At 33.4% G+C, this 17,450-nt stretch overlaps 1 protein-coding gene across 1 annotated transcript in view; it reads right to left on the reverse strand.

Annotated features, from left to right (window-relative positions):
• Positions 1-17,450, reverse strand: part of LOC126887121 (acetylcholine receptor subunit alpha-L1-like) — a 59,728-nt gene that overhangs the window by 24,029 nt on the left and 18,249 nt on the right. The window contains exons 3-4 of the mRNA XM_050654479.1: positions 14,619-14,728; positions 10,352-10,574 (exon numbers count right to left, since the gene is read on the reverse strand). Coding sequence (XP_050510436.1) covers positions 10,352-10,574; positions 14,619-14,728 — 333 coding nt within the window. The remainder of the gene's footprint in view (positions 1-10,351; positions 10,575-14,618; positions 14,729-17,450) is intronic.

Raw genomic sequence — 17,450 nt, forward strand, 5'->3', positions numbered from 1 at the left:
AGAACAAAACAAAATACCTAACATGCTCAAGAAAAAACCCAGTTAATGTGATAAGTAGGGAGCGGATTTTATGCTAAATGCATATTGCATGCATATTTCGCATATTTAAGAGCTTTACTAAATTTTGCATATTTTTAAAAAAACATGCATATGTTGTGCCTATTAAAAACATTTAAGTCAAAAAAAAAATTTTTAATTCGACACAAAATATTTCCCCGCACAGGCTGTTCTATTAATTCGAGAACTACCTGAAGAGAGACGGCTCATTCACTGCCTTTTCATTTTTTCTTAGAAAATACCCGATCTTTACACAAAGTACTTATTTATAGTACGCCGTTATAAAATGATTGTAGGATGTAAAATGATGAAGGATGGTTTACCGGGAAATCCGAATTTTATTTACTTTTATTATATTTAGCAGGTATTACCTACAATTATTATTCTGGTGATTCTTTTAAATCCCCTATTGTTAAGAGAATTTACACATTTAACCATGACCATAGTTTTACGATTTTCTAACGGGAATTGAAATATTCATGCTTTAGATCAGATCCCGTCTTTAAACAGCTTTAAAACTTTGGAGAACATATTTATGCGAAATCTTTAAGGAAAATGTTGAAACTGATTTTGGTGCAGAATATTCGGCTTTAACAAGTTATTTTAAATACGCCCCCAATTACTTCTATTGATGTTGAAAGGAGTTTTTCAAGTTATAAAAATATCAAAGAAAATGTTTCCTCGTAAAAAATTTGGAAAAACACTTTGTAATGAATTACAATGGAAGATATAACAACAATATCACTATATATTATATAGTGATATTGTTGTTTTATTTTAAATAGGTTACTATTGGTATCAGTTTTTGTAAAAAATGTGACGAAATTGCATATTATATTTAAAATAATGATTTTATTTGAAAGATAATAAATAATATTGCCGCCCCCTATAAAAGAACCCGCTAGAATAGAATAGAACAGAAAATTTGTAGTTTCTCGAAATGCGCATTTTTTGAATTTTTTTGCATATCTTGCGCATATTTCGTAATTTTTTACTGCATATATATGCGCATATTTCATCAAAATTGATCGCATATAAATCCGCTCCCTAGTGATAAGCTTAAATATTGGTAAATATGAATTTGAAAAGGTAGAACATTTTAAATATCTTGGAGTCTCAGTTAATGGAACAAATGATAGAAGTATCGAAATTAATGAAAAAATCCAGGCAGGAAACAGAACCTACTGGAAATACAGTAACTTCCTCAAAGATAAGAAGCTTACTCAGAATACAAGACTGAAAATTTACAAAGCAGCAATTAGACCAGTAATCACATATGGTGCTGAAGTAATGTGTCTAACACAGAAAGAGGAAGAAAGATTGAGGATCCTAGAAAGAAAAATAATTCGGAGGATAGCAGGACCACTGAACTTAGGTAATAATGAGTTTAGAAAACTCATGAACCACGAAGTAAGAGAACTTCTGAAAGGAGAAGACATCGTCAGATTTATCAAGGCACAGAGACTCAGATGGATGGGACATATAAAAAGGAGGAATACAGAAGCCGTTATTAAGAAAATTTCCAAATGGAGACCTGTATCAGGCAGACCACGAGGAAGACCCAAAACTGGATGGGAGAACCAGACAGTAGAGGACCTTAAGAAGATGGGACTCAGAGAATGGGTAACCAGAAGCAAACACAGGAACGAATGGAGGAAAATCGTAGAAGATGATAAGTCACACAACCAATTGTAAAACCAAAATGTTAATGCGGATTGATTCACACCGCGACAAACGAATCGGAAGAGCTAAAAGAGGGCGACAATCACTCCGCTAGGAGTGTAGATACCATGATGATGATGATGGAGAAATATCTGTATGGATATGGTCTTTGGCATCCTATGACTCCCCACAAGGCACGTGGGTTGCTTGTTTGAAAGTATGTCTTTACATTAAGGGCGGTAAGTAGCAGCTGAAGTGAATAGCAGTAGCTCAACCATTCAATAACCATAATTTACTGAGTGAACAAGAAATATTGGCGGCAAAAAATACAGATGTCGATAGTGTTGCCCAAGTGCAAGACCAAGACGAGACTTAGAGAGTCTTGGTCTTGGTCTTGCGACAGTACACCTGGTCTTGGTCTTGGTCTTGGTATTGCAGCAAGAGTCTTGCAAGTCTCGCAGTTGCCCATTAGCCTATTACATATCTTAGAAATAGAACAACGTAACAGAGTAGGTCAATTTTAAGCTTTAATATCACAGCCGTAGTAAAGACCAACCAAATTAATAAATATCTAAACAACTGACACCGGGTGGGGTTTGAACCTACGATCTAAGCGATCCGTGTCTATATTCCAACTAAACAAAGTTTATTAGGAACTTACGTATTTTTTCGAGTATTTGCCATTGACAATGTGTGATTTGAAAAGAATTCAATTCAGTGACAGATGTGCACAATATGAAGGGTCAGAGGGAAAAAGGATGAATGTAAATTTTTGGTCATTTTGAGATTGTTGTGCAATTTGTTAGCTTAGAAAGGGTACTATCAACCTGTGAATGGACAAGGGGACATAAATATGATAATCGTCTTAAAATCACGTCACAAGATTGGACGCAAGGGGTAAAAACAATGAATATGTAACTTTATTTCTCATTTTACCGAAAATGCTTGCAGATAGACATTCATCGTTCTTTCCCCTGGCCCTTCATATGTTAACGCCAGTTCTCATTTTGGTACCGAATACCAAACCGAGAATAATACACTTCTCCAAGAAATTAAGGCACCTCATTAAAAATGGAATGGGTCATTTTTGATATCTCGAATTTCCTAAACCTGTTGTCTGATTTAAGTGATTTTTTAATATTATATAGCCTTATTCGTTAACAATATCGCTGTAATAATATTGTTGCTAGAAGTTAAATTGTCGTTGTATAGGTACCCGATATAATCGGTTCGCTAAATTCAGACACAACTAGCTAGTGATTTTAGTAAGTAATTTTGCCAGTTTGGTAATATTGGCAAAAAAATAATTACTAAATAGTTACTAATTACTCAATAGTTAGTAATTTTGCCAATTTTGGCGAAATTGGCCAAAAACAAAAAAATTACCTACTAAAATCACTAGCCAGTTGTGTCTGAGTTTAGCGAACCGACTTTAACTTATCGGTACTAATGAGTGTACCAATCAAACTGTGTTTTTTTCTCAAAGTAAGCACCATCCTGTGGAATATTCTAGCATTTATAAAATACTGAAATTAAGACCCAATTACAGTCTGATATTTTTTTAACATTTTGTTTTTTCATTCGCTTATGTTGGATAACAGTAAAGTTAGGTATTTTAACAACTAGCCATGTGTTTTATCAACACAGGGTGTTTTTAAATAAGTATGGTAAATTTTAAGGGGTAATTCTAAACAAACGGGTCATGTTACCCGTATGCGCGCCAATGGTGAATATTAAATTCTTAATTGTATGTCAAAAATGCGTAATAACTACCTCTTAAAACCCACCAAATTTCATTTGCATATCTCAACCGGTTTTAGAGCAATAAATCGTCAGTTTGTAAGAAAAATTTTAACACCCCCTATTTCGGAAACGAAGCATTTGCGAACATACACTTATAAAGCAAACTGTCAAATTATTTTTCGGGCAGAATTACCCCTTAAAGTTTGCCATACTTATTTAAAAACACCCTGTATTGATGAAAAACATCGCTAGTTAAAAAAGTACCTAACTTTTTATTATCCAACATAAGCGAATGAATCAAAAAAACAAAATGTTAAGAAAATATGAGGCTATAGTTGGGTTTTAATTTCAATATTTTATAAATGCTAGAATATTTCACAGGGTGATGCGAACTTTGAGAAAAAAAATACAGTTTGATTGGTAGTGTCCAATGACAAATTTACCTGTATAGAAACAATATTATTACAGCGATATTTATACAGAACAAGGCTATATTATTATCAAACATTAAAATCAAATAAATAAAAAATCAAATTATCAACCACTTAAATCGAACAAGTTTAGAAAATTCGAGAGACCAAAAATGACCCGTTTCTTGGAATAGTGTATAGCAACCAAAGAGCATAACAAAAGAACAGTGAGTCGATTGATAAAACAAATGACTAGTTTAATTTAACTACCTACAGAAAAAACTGCTATGAATGTCCTTTTGTTTTCCATGTATTTCACTGTAAATATTTCTTTGTTGAATGCCTCGTAGACTAAATATTTGGGTATGTATTTGGTTACACGGTATAGACGGCACGGCATTATCTGTTATAGTCTGTCTCCTATCGTAATCACACTCAGCAGAAAAAATATACATACATAATAGTCTTATTATTCTATATATCGATATGATTTTTATGTGTTTAAATTCCTACAAAACTAATTAAGGAAAAAAATTAACTACTTATTGTAGGTATATTTTTTTATCAGCATATGACATATTTTTAAAAAGTTTCGATACATTATAGGTCTGGATCCCGCGTATGGAAAAAAATTGATTAATAGCAAGCTGAAAATTTGTTAATAGCTTAACGGTGTCTAGTCGGATAAACTTTGATATATGGGAACACTGGAACAGGGGCAGTTTTAATTGTGGAACAGGTTAAAAATTTGGAACGGTCAGACCACGAAAACGGCACATTTATTTTGTCCGACAGAATAGACTTAAACTCTCCGAACAGAGATTAAACTCTCGTGCAAAAATCAGACTGCTATTTATCACCTATCATAATTCCTGTCATTTGACATATTCTACATGTTCCACTCATTAAAACGCTCATTTGGTGATAAATAGCAGTCTGATTTTTGCATGAGAGTTTAATCTCTGTTCGGAGAGTTTAAGTCTGTTCTGTCGGACAAAATACATGTGCCGTTTTCGTGTTCTGACCGTTAAAACTTTTTAACCTGTTCCACAATTAAAACTTCCCCTGTTCCAGTGTTCCCATATATCAAAGTTTGTCCGACTAGACACCCTTAAGCTCTTAACAAATTTTCAGCTTGCTATTAATCAACTTTTTTTCATACACGAGATCCAGACCTATTAATTTATGAATGGAGGGCGGCTATTCTCAAAACCTGGACAATTAATTTCAGAGCGAAGAATGTATGTTTGTTTATGGTATTATCCGTAAGGCGCATAAGTCCAATTTTACAAATTTTTTTGCTTCTCATAGAGTGCCTACCTAAGAATATACCCGAACTAATATACTTCATAAAAGACCCTCAGTTCTAATTGCAAGACGCAAGAGTCTTGCAGGCTTAGTCTTGTTCTTGCTCAAATCTTGCACGGTAAGTCTTGGTCTTGGTCTTGCTCAAATTAGGCGGTCTTGGTCTTGGTCTTGGTCTTGCGAAAACGCAAGAACAAGACCAAGACTGCAAGACCAAGACTGATTTTGGGCAACACTAGATGTCGATGATCTTAATGCGACGATTTATAAATTTTCTTCCAGGAATGTTGACACCTTTATAAATCAGAATGGCGTAGTCAACTATCCTACAGAGCTTTTGAATTCATTGGAATTGTCTGGACTTCCACCTCACTTACTTACTTACTTTACTCCTCTTGATTCCATTTGGAACATAGGGCTTCTACAGTCCCCCTTCATTCATCTCTGTTTCTGGCCAGGGCTTTCACCTCTTTCCATGTTAACCCATTGTCTTCTAGTTCTCTGGTAATATTTCTTTTCCAGGATGTCATTGGTCTGCCTTGTTTTCTTTTTCCAGTTGGTTGGTAATCCAGGGCTTGTTTGGTTATATCATCTTCATTTTTCCTTAATGCATGTCCAATAAACTTCCATTTGCGTCTATTTATCGTTTTGGCTATCGGCTCTTGATTAGTTTCTCTCAAAGTTCCTTTTTACTTATCCGATTTGGCCAATATATTTGCAATATTCGTCTAAGGCATCTATTTACAAATGTTTCAATCTTTTGTATAATATTTTTCTCTATTTTCCAAGTTTCTGCTGCATATAGCAAAATGCTCTTTACATTTCTATTAAATATCCTGATTTTGGTTTTGGTTGTTAATTTATTGGACTCCCATGTTTTCTTCAGCATATAGAACGCATTTTGGGCTTTAATTATCCTTCCATTAATTTCCTCTTCTATTCCACCGCTAGCGTCAATTATGCTTCCCAGATATCAAACCTTCTGTACATTTTCTACTTCTTCTCCTTCAATGAATATACCCATTTCTCTTTCCGTATTTATCTTCACAAGTTTGGTTTTTCTTGTGTTAATCTCTAATCCTATTTTCTTGCTTCTTTTGTCGCCTTTTCTGTTTTTTTCTGCATACGTTGTCTTTTTTCGGACACGAGACATATATCATCTGCAAAGTCTAGATCTTCAAGCTGACCGAAAGCATTCCATCTAATTCCTGTTTTATTTTTCGTTGCCTTCTTCATGACCCAGTCGATTAAGATCAAAAATATGGTTGGAGATAGAATGCACCCCTGTCTGACTCCACTGTCTATGTTGATTGGTTCTGTGAGTTTCCCATTGTGCATGATTTGTGCGGTATAGTTTTCATAGAACATTTTGATAATTCTTATGTATTTTAATGGAACTCCATATCTCTTTAATATTTCCCACATTTTTATTTATATAGATTTTGCTCTGCCATTCTATTGTTTGTTCTACAATGTTTCTTAATGTGTTAATATGATGTGTGCATGCTTTATTACTTCTGAAGCCCGCTTAGTTTAGTCTTAACAACTGGTCTATAGTTTCTTTCATTCTTTCTAGTATCATCCTTGTCATGACTTTACTCATTGTAGAAAGTAGTGTTACTGCTCGCCAATTGTTCCACCTCACAATTCACAATTAAAAATATAATCTGTTGTCATTCAATCAACAACATTAATCAACCTCTGTATAATGGAACTAGACTGGCTGTGAAAAACCTCTTTAATGATTTAATTGAGGCAACGATCATCAATTGATTCAATTAGGGCCGGCGTAGCTAACTGGTAGTGTGCTTGGCTCGCGTGCCGGTGGTCCGGAGTTCAAATCCTACCGCCGGCAAGAACAACTAGACATTTTTAAAAATGTTTATAGGCCCCAGATCAACTCAACCTGAATAAAATGAGCACCTTGGGTAAAACCAGGGGTAATAATAGGCGGTTGAAGCGCAGCACTGGCCCTGTTACCTTCCTTGTATACCGTAGGCCCTAGATATAGCAGACTACCCTGCTATACTCGTAAAGCCACGTGAGCGGTATAAAACGGGAGACTATTATTATAACGATCATCAACATCATCATCACGTAGCACTAAAACCCTGGATGGGTATTGGCTAACTTTTTTCTAATTTTTTCGATCTTCCGTCAAACTAGGGTCAAATAGAATGTTTATATTTTGAGATCTGCTTGGATGTTATCTCTCCATCGCATTCTGGAACGTCCGAGTGGTCTTTTGCGTGTAGGAATCTTCTCCCATACAGAGGCGTAGCTACCGCCGTATCAGCCGTATCAATTATACGGGGCCCCCAACATTCAGGGGCCCCAGCGCGGCACGTCAAAACAAAATTCCATTAAAAAAATTGAACAAAATATTCTACAATTATTTCACTATTAAAACGCTTTGAAATAGTGTATGTATGTTGTTTGGATATCGACATTTTCGTATAATGGATTCTTTATCCATATAAACTATATTTATGTACAGGTAGGTACCTGTCTATTTTCTGCCTCTCGTCATTATATAATAGCAGAGCTTTTTTGTTTTCAAGCTACTTTTTATTGTCTATTCACAGTTGAATAGTTGGCTGTGTCTGAGATATTGTATAATGTATTGCCAAATTGCAATATTTGTAATCGCTTTACCTTTGAATATTTGAAACATTGAAACACTATGTATTGTTTGCGTATATTTTCGTGTAATATGTTCTTTAATATCTTTAACTATAAATTGTATTTATTAGGTATATACCGGTCGCTCGCCGTTAAAGAACAGAGTTCCTTTATTTACGCTCATTTTCAATGTCCATTCACCCTTGGCTTGAAAAAACTGAATTTGTTTTAAAACAACTCAACAATTCAAATCTATTTTTTGACTTTGATTTATTAGAGTTTATTAGGTTAATTATTATTATTATCTATTTTTGGGTGTTACACGCAGAACTTATTAGTTCTAAGGTTGTATTATGCAATTTGCAATTTATTTAAATTTTCCAATATACAGGGTATTTCATTAATAATTGGAAATAATTTAACTGTAGATTCCTGAGCTCAAAATATTAAGATTTAACCCAAATAATCTAGTCCGAAAATGCTTCCTAAAGGAGCTAGAGCTCTTTGAAGAAAGGGTCTTTTAATTAGTTTTTTTTAATACCTCCAGAACGCTTCTATTTAGAGAAACGAAAACTGATACGCTTATTAATCTTCATGAATTGCGAATTACTAGTATCGGTCATAGGGGTCCGTTTTGGGTAGGGCAACGATTATTTTATAGCATATTTTTTTTTTAACTTTTAAGCCTTTTTGACAGTGGATTAGTAAATTTTGAGGTATTCTAGTAATAAAAGGTACTCTTGCTTTAAGCCGGTAGAATATACCGTTTTCTAGAAATGTCAATTTGAAAATTTTGAGTTTTTTTTTAATTTGAAAAAAAAATTAAAAAAAACTATAAAAACAAAAAACGAAAACTGGTACGTTTATGCCAGAGAAGAATCGTTTTCATCAATTGCGAATTTCTAGTACCGGTCATATGCGTCCCTTTTGGTTATTTAATCTCATCATTTTTTTGCGTCTTTAATTTTGAAGCATTTTTGACACTAGATACGAAGTATTCTGGTACTTAAAGTTACTCTTACTTTAGGTCGGTAAAATACACCGTTTTTTTTTTAGTTTTGTTCAAATTCAAGAAACGAAAAATTTTCAAATTGTATTGTTTTGTTTTATTTCATTATCTTTTATTTTCTAATATTTACGATTTATGTCATTTCAGTAAATTGTATTTGTTATTGTTTTTTTTTTCTACTCTTTGTAAGCTTTGTCCAAAAAATTGTAAAATTTTCAGTGACGATAAAGCATATTTCTATTCTTTTCTATACAAGCGTTTTTGCTTCTTTTGTTGAACATTTTTTTAGAACTATGCCGGTGGAAAAGGGCCCCGCGATAAATTTTGATATGGGGCCCCTGTGGGGCTAGCTACGCCACTGCTTCCATACCAGTCTTATAAGTCTTTCGTTATGAAGTCTGTGCACGTGGCCTGCCCATTTTAATCGCTGTGATTTAATTTCTTGGGCAATATCGGCGTCATTGTAGAGTGCTTTTAATTCGATATTGGTTCTGATCTTATGCTGGTTTTTAGTAATGTCGTGGTGAGGTCCGAAAATTTTTCTAAGTATTTTTCGTTCAAAACGTCTGAGCACTTCTTCATTTGCTTTGGTCCTAGTTCACGTTTCGTATCCATATGTTAGTACAGGTCTGACGATGGATTTATAGATTTTGATCTTTGAAATTCTTGTAAGATTTTTTGATTTTATAAGCTTATCCAGTGCGAATATACAGCGATTTGCCGATTTGATTCTGTCTTTTATTTCTTAAGTAACATCGTTGTCAGCTGTGATTACGGCTCCCAGATACTTAAAACGTACTCTTTCGAAATTGAAGGTGTTGACTGTCACATTTTGTCCTATCCTGTCTATTCGTGTCGTTCTATTTATAAACATATATTTCGTCTTCTCTTCATTAATCTTCAGCCCTACTTCACTTGTTTCTCCTTCCACTTTGTTAAAAATGTCTTTTATGGATAGGATGAAGTCTCCAACGAGATCAATGTCATCTGCATATGCTAGTAATAGCTTGGGACCTTGAATCGATTAGCAATTCTGTTTTTATTTCGGCCGACCTCATGGCTTTCTCTAATACAATGTTAAAAAGTAGTGGAGATATCACCCTGTTTGAGTCCACTGTTGATTTCAAAGCTGCCAGACAGTCTATTATTTGCAACGATCACCAAGAAAAAAGAAAAAATACAAAGGAGAGAATGTCTTATTCCCCCGCGTATACAGATGATTCCAACGGACTTACCATTTAATTTTAAGCATCTACAATTTTCCGTGCATTGGTCTTTTGCAATAACGATAACAATAATCTCAAAGCCAATTGTTGGAAGTTTCCATAAAAAATGGGAGTTTCCACGTTTAGCTCATGGATAATTATAAGTCGCGTGTTCGCGCGTTGGAAAACCATCATCGTTGTATATTTACGCATCGAAAAAAAACCAACAAAGATATTGTATATCAGAAAGCATTAAATTTGTTTTTAAATATCGACAATAATTTTTTTATCTGGAAGTCATCTGTAAATAAACACAAAGCGTAAAATAGTTTTCTTACCCCAACCTCGGCATTATCATTATAATGTAGCAGATCAATTTGATCTCCACTGTAAGTCCAAGACCCGAATTTCAAAGAACATTCTTGCGTATCGAACGGCCAATATTTTAGGTTCAATCCACATAGTACCACCAATTGTGCTGGAGGAACCCATAAAACTTTTCCATCCGAATAAGCTAGGAAGTGCGTATTTCCAAATTGGTTAACGGCAGTACTAGTGGCACTAAAATAATTGAAAATATTTTAATACAACTATGCTTTTAATACCTTTATTTTTTAACGATTTTGTTTGTGAGCAAAGTGGAAACTTTGCCCACGTATACCTACATATATGTTACAATTACTTCAATTCGAAATTTGTCATTCCAGATTCAAATGGTTAATAAATATAAATTGAAGACCACACAGGGTAATTGGACCGAGAAAGATATGGAGCTCGCAATGGCCGAAGCTCGTACGACGAGCATATCAAAAGCTTCAAAACTCTATATATCCTTTGGATACGCTCCACTGTTATATAAAGGATCACCGAAAAAAAGTTGGGCCGCTTTACATCAGTATTCAGTCCAGAAATGGAATGAGAATTAAATAACCTTTTAAATGAGCTATAACAGGACCCCTACTCTCATTTAAAAAAATCATCGATACGTCATCACTCCCAGATGGATGACATCACTAGTATGATATATATATGCTAAGAAATCGAAATTTAAAAATAAAAATCGACGTTTTTCGGGATTTCTCTATAAGATCAACCATTCTCGAAAAAATGAAATTATTCCAACCTAAACGTCCTCACTGTATGTATTTTTTATATGATCTGTAAGTTTAACCGGTTCAAAGAGCTTGTCTTTGAAAAAAGAATAGTTTTATAGTAAAACATTTTTTTTGATTTTGAAAAAAATGCTTTTTTTCAAAAATATCAAAATAACTCAAAAAGTATTAGTGGTATGAAAAATGTCAAACAGTAAAAAATTGATGTTTGGCTTATCTAAATATTTTGGGTTTTATTTTGTTTTTCTGTAAGACAAAAATTGGTTAAGATATGGCTGTTCAAAGTTTGCACTCATGATTAGTGACTCGTTCAAGCCCTTTCAACTACATCCCTTTCAAAAATAAGCACTTTTCAACCGGTGAAGCGTACGGATCATACAAACAATAGGTACATACGTACAGTAAATTGTACTCTAATAACGAATACTATATTTGAAAAAAACCTTTCCTCTTTGCCCTCACTTAGCCTAATTGGTGTTCTTTTTTCCCCATCGCTATACAGGGTGTTTCAATAATAATTGTCCATATAGTAACTGGAGAAATTTAAGCACAAAATACGAAGATTTAACCTAAATCACTTAAATAAAATGTGGTTCCTTACTGAGTTACAGGGTGTTTTATCTAAAAATTTAAAAACTATTTTTGCTCATCATTTTAAAACTATTCGACGTATCCTTTTCATACTTGACACAAAGTGCGACTACTAGACACCCTATTAAATTATGATAAACAAACGTTTCTAGCTACTACCAGAGGCGTACGACAGGGGATGGTGAAAGGTTGACCCTTCTCAAATTCTACGCTACTGGAGGAATTACTATTTTAGTGCCATTTTTAGATTCTCTAATACTTTCTACGTAAATAATATACTCCTCATTGATAACGATAAAGTCATTAGTTTTCGAGATATTTGAAGTTTAATATGAAACGGCACAGTTATTCTCATTAATTTATGATATGATTCAATGACTAAAATTTAAAAATTATTTGTACCCAGTACTTTAAAACTATTTGGCGTATCCTTATCATACTTGGCAGAACGTGTAGGAACTATACACCCTACTAAATTCAGATAAATAAACGTTTCTAGCTACTACCAGAGGCGTACGACAGGGGATAGTGTCTAGTTGAGCCTTCCGAAATTCTACGCCACTGAAGAAATTGCTATTTTAGTGTAATTTTTTGATTTTGCAATACTTTTTATGTAAATAATATACTGTTCATTAGTAACGATAAAATGATTAGTTTTCGAGATATTTAAAATTAAAAATGAAGCGACGCAATACATTAACAAAATAACCGTGTCGTTTCATTTTTAACTTCAAAGATCTCGAAAACTAATGACTTTATCGTTACGAATGAAGAGTATATTATTTTCATAGAAAGTATTGGAGAATCCAAAAATAGAACTAAAATAGCAATTTCGCCAGTGGCGTAGAATTTGGAAAGGGTCAACCATTCACTTTCCCCCGTCGTACGCCTCTGTTAATAGCCATAAACGTTTGTTTAACATAATTTAGTAGTTTGTACAGTACCTATACTTCCTGCCAAGTATAAAAAGGATACGTCGAATAGTTTTAAAATGCTGAGCAAAAATAATTTTTAAATTTTTAGATAAAACACCATGTAACTCAGTAAAGAACCACATTTTATTTAAGTGTTTTAGGTTAAATCGTCGTATTTTGTGCTAAGGTTTCTCCAGTTACTATATGGACAATTATTAATGAAACACCCTGTATTTTGAATTCAGAAAATATTAAAATTTTTTATATTTGTAGTACTACAGTCCATAAAGTATCGCATAAATTTTATTATTTTGTAAACCGGCAACTTTCAGGAAAATCCAGAAACAAGTCGATTTTTATTTTTAAATTACGATTTTTTTGGCATATACATCATACTAGTGACGTCATCCATGTGGGCGTAATGACGTAATCGATGATTTTCTTAAATAGGAATAGGGGTCATGTGGTAGCTCATTTGAAAGGGTGTTCAATTCGCTATCCACTAATATAAACATTAACATAATTATTTATACAGGGTGTCCAAAAAATATTTTTTTTCAAATTAAATTAATTTACACGAAAAGATGACTGTATGTAATTTATTGAATTCTAAATACATTTTACTGCTGTTAGAAAGCAGAAAAAAATTTATTTGAAAAATAAAAATTGATTTGCGCTGAAACTAAATGTTCAAACTGCTAAGAGGCAGGTGGTTGGCAGCTTTAACCTTGAATTTCAGCGAAAAACAATAATTATTTTGTCAAATAAAATTTTTTTTCTATGGATGCTATACAATGTGCAACTTCTCTCACTACTTACATACATTCAAAACGAACAATTTCTCAGGGTGTGAGAAAAGTCGGCCATTGCAGTGAGAAATATTTTTTCTCGCGGGTTCCATACGTAGAATCGCGGTTTCCATGGTAATATGTACAATACAAACACAAATATTTTTGTCAAATAAAATGTGTCAAATCAAAACTTACGAGGAATTACCTTTCAAAACTGTTCAAATATAACTGGTAACTATAATTTTAAATAAATAAAAGTATATAAATATTAAGAATATTAAATACCTATATATGTGTATAATATGTATTTTATTTCAATTTTGGCATATAATCTACATAATAGCACCTAAATTATTTAATTTTGAAGATTGAACTCTTGACAAAAACGCATCCATAGAAAAAGTACAGTGTACAACACGTGAGAAAACGACATATTTCTCCCTCGCTTGATTTGCGGCACTCGCCTCGTACATCGGCTCGTGCTAACAAACTTCTGCGCTCGTGAGAAATATGTCTTTTTTCTCTCTTGTTGTACAATATACTATTTTCCTCTTTTCTGACAATAGAAAAATGTATCTTGACTTAAATAAATTACATACATTCTTCTTTTTGTCTCAATTTAATTAAATTTTTTTTGAACACCCTGTATAAATAAGTATGTCAATATTTATATCAGTAAATAGAGAATTTAATACCCTTTCAAATAAGCTATCACTTGACCCCTATTCTCATTTAAAAAAATCATCAATTACGTCATCACGGATAGATGGATGGCGTCACTAGTATGGTATATATGCCAAAAAATTGTAATTTAAAAATAAAAATCGACATGTTTTAGAATTTTTCCTTAAAGTCGCCGGTTTACGAAATAATGAATTTATGCGTTACTTTATGGACGCACTGTATATAATAATAATATGTAATTGCTTAATATAGTAGTTCCATTTTATTTTTTCCCATGTGGCACAATTCATTTTCAAATAAATTAAATCAAAACATAAAGTGAAACGTACGCCAATGTATATAGTATTATGTATATAGCATACAGTATAACAAAATGTACAATATACACATCGACGTTCGTTTCACTTTCTGTTTTGACTTAATTTGTTTGAAAATTAATCGTGACGCATGGGAAAAGTTAGAGTGGACGAACAGTAGTGCCGCAAAACATGCAATAGCTATTTGTATTTTTACCTGTTATATAAATAAATGTCCGGTTGCCACAGTTCATGCTCAGCTAGGTGTAAAACTGAAAGATTTCCATAAGCTTCAGGATCCCACTTTAACTTTTCATCATTCCAAGTCTGTATAAAAATTAACACACATGAATATGCTTCTTAAGAGAGAATTAAATAAAACATTCAAAAATAATATAAGAATACATTAGTGGATAAAAAAAACCCTACTTGAATTTTTCCATCTTCTATTTTTTGTCTTCGTTTTCAACATCTATTTTCACGATCAGTTTACCACGTCTTCGGTCCAAAGTCATTTTATTTTTCTCACTTCTGTTGATTCGTGATTTTGGTTCCATTTCTGATATCTTCGTTTTTAGTTCGGCCTGATGAACTCCCAAGAATTAGATTTGATTTAAGTGTTAAAGCATTTCTGATGATACTGATTTCAGACTTTGCTGATGGTACCAGTATCACTTGGAGCAACTCAAATATCGCAACTCTTCATGCTACTATCACTTCTGATCTACTCACAATAAAATCCTGATCCGATTCTAATTTACTCTCTTTTAACGTAGATAAAACAGTAGCATTATCCTATAAAGGAGCTCTTCAACCCTTACCTCTTCATAACAGCCAGATCAGTATCGTTGATTCTGTAAAGTTTCTTGGTATTTTTTTAGATAGCAACCTTAAATGGTCCCTTCATATCGATGTGTTAAGCAAGAAACTATCCTCACCTTGCTATGCAATAAGATCTGTTTCGAAGGAAATGGATTTAGCCTCTTCCAAAATAACATACATTTTTCTTTGTTCGAGTCGCATCTTCGATATGGTCTTCATTTTTGGGGTTTTGGTTCAGCTGCCCAAGGCCTCAGAAGAACAACACATTGCAGAAGCTACTTCAAAGATCACAGGTTTCTAACACTACCTTCTTTATATATTTTAGAAACTGTTTGCTTAATTCGTAAACATCTACATGTCTTTCCAGCAAGACCTAGTCATGACTATTCCACCAGAAATTCTACCTTTAATCTATTTACTGATCCCGTCCAGTGAGTTAGTAAAGAAATCTATAGTATATTCTGCAATAAAACTATACAACCATCTCCCTCTACAACTCAAATCTGCAACATCTTTCCCCAAGTTCCGTAAAATGACAAAAGCGTATCTATCTGAAAGGCCATATTATTCAATAGCTAAGTTCCTTATCAATAACTAAGAAATTACAGTATTCTTATTGGTCCAAGAGCTGTGAGACATTTTTGAGTAGGTATTTTAGGCAACCTGAAAATTTTTCAGGTGACTCTTCCATGCTGGCCTAATACAAAAATGCCGGTCTGGCTGGAGGGCAGCGGTTATTTTCCCCAAAAATCCCCCCCCCCCCCAAAGCTAAAAAAAGGGCAAAAATTGTTATTACAAAAAATATCATTGACGTGACTTTAAAGTAAATTTAAATATTCAAATATAAAGAAAATAAACAGACCAGGCGATTTGAGGGCGATTTGAACTCTGCAAGGTACTTGCATGGGCGCCCCAGGATTATTTTCAGGGGGTGCATCTGAACTTCAGAAGATTTCATCTGAATCTGTACATACTATTAACGAGAATAAAATACACAACTATACATGCATAACTATGTACATTCCTTCCGGACAGGGAGGTGCAATTGTTATTTTGACAGGGTATTTTTTAATATTAAAAATAAATATTCTAAAAAAGACAGTTTTTTTTTATGAAATTTTCCAACTGCCAGGTGATCAAACAAATTACGCGTGCATATGAATGAAAAGCGCTATAGGTAAGCAGCAGTGTGAGAAAGAGCGTATACCGATAGCTGTTTGCGTCCTCTGTTGTAGCTGAGCGAGTCCGTTCGCTCGAGAAAAATCACGTGACCTGGCGTTATCCATGTTGTTCCTCGAAACGTTAGAGTATTTATTATCATATATTATAGTTTTTTAAGTAACTTTTTCTTAATTAAAGGAAAATAATACGTACTATACAATAGATTTTGCAAATATGATAGAAAAAGACAAATTTATTATTATAAATATATAGGTAGAAAAGAATAAAACTATAAACTAAATTAATTCTGTTTCCGAATCTTGTACTTCTTCTTCAAACTCCTCAGCTGAGCTTAAATATTCATTCTCTTCTTCCACGTCAGACTCCCCTCGAGACTCAGATTCCTCTTCTACATGATCTGTAAATAGTTGTAATATGTATTTAGAATTAAATAAAAATTAATTAGTGATTAACTAGCTGAGTTGTTACGTACTCTCCGTCCTTTTATACGGAGTCGAAGCCTGGACAATCACGGGCGCATCTGAAGAACGACTTGCCGTTGTTGAGATGTGGAGTTATCGAATAATGTTAAATATACCATGGACACACGTAACAAACACGGAAACATTAATAAAGATGAAAAAGGCAAAAGAAATACTCAACACTATGAAGGAAAGAAACATGAGCTACTTTGGTCTTACCTACACTAAGAAATAAAAACGTGATGTGATTGGTTATATAAGGAAAAGTATTAAGCATTGGTAATTTTTCATTAATTCTAAATACATATTACAACTATTTACAGATCAGGTAGAAGAATTTGAGTCCCGAGGGGAGTCTGACGAAGGAGAAGAGAATGAATATTTATTTTAGCTCATTTTTCTTTCCTTCATAGTGTTGAGTATTTCTTTTGCCTTTCTTTTGCCTGGAGAAAGATACCCTGTCAAAATAACAATTGCACCTCCCTGTCCGGAAGGAATGTACATAGCTATGCATGTATAGTTGTATATTTTATACTCGTTAATAATATGTACAGATTCAGATGAAATCTTCTGAAGTTCAGATG

This window comes from Diabrotica virgifera, chromosome 6, assembly GCF_917563875.1.
Source record: "Diabrotica virgifera virgifera chromosome 6, PGI_DIABVI_V3a".
Classification (NCBI taxonomy): Eukaryota; Metazoa; Arthropoda; class Insecta; order Coleoptera; family Chrysomelidae; genus Diabrotica; species Diabrotica virgifera.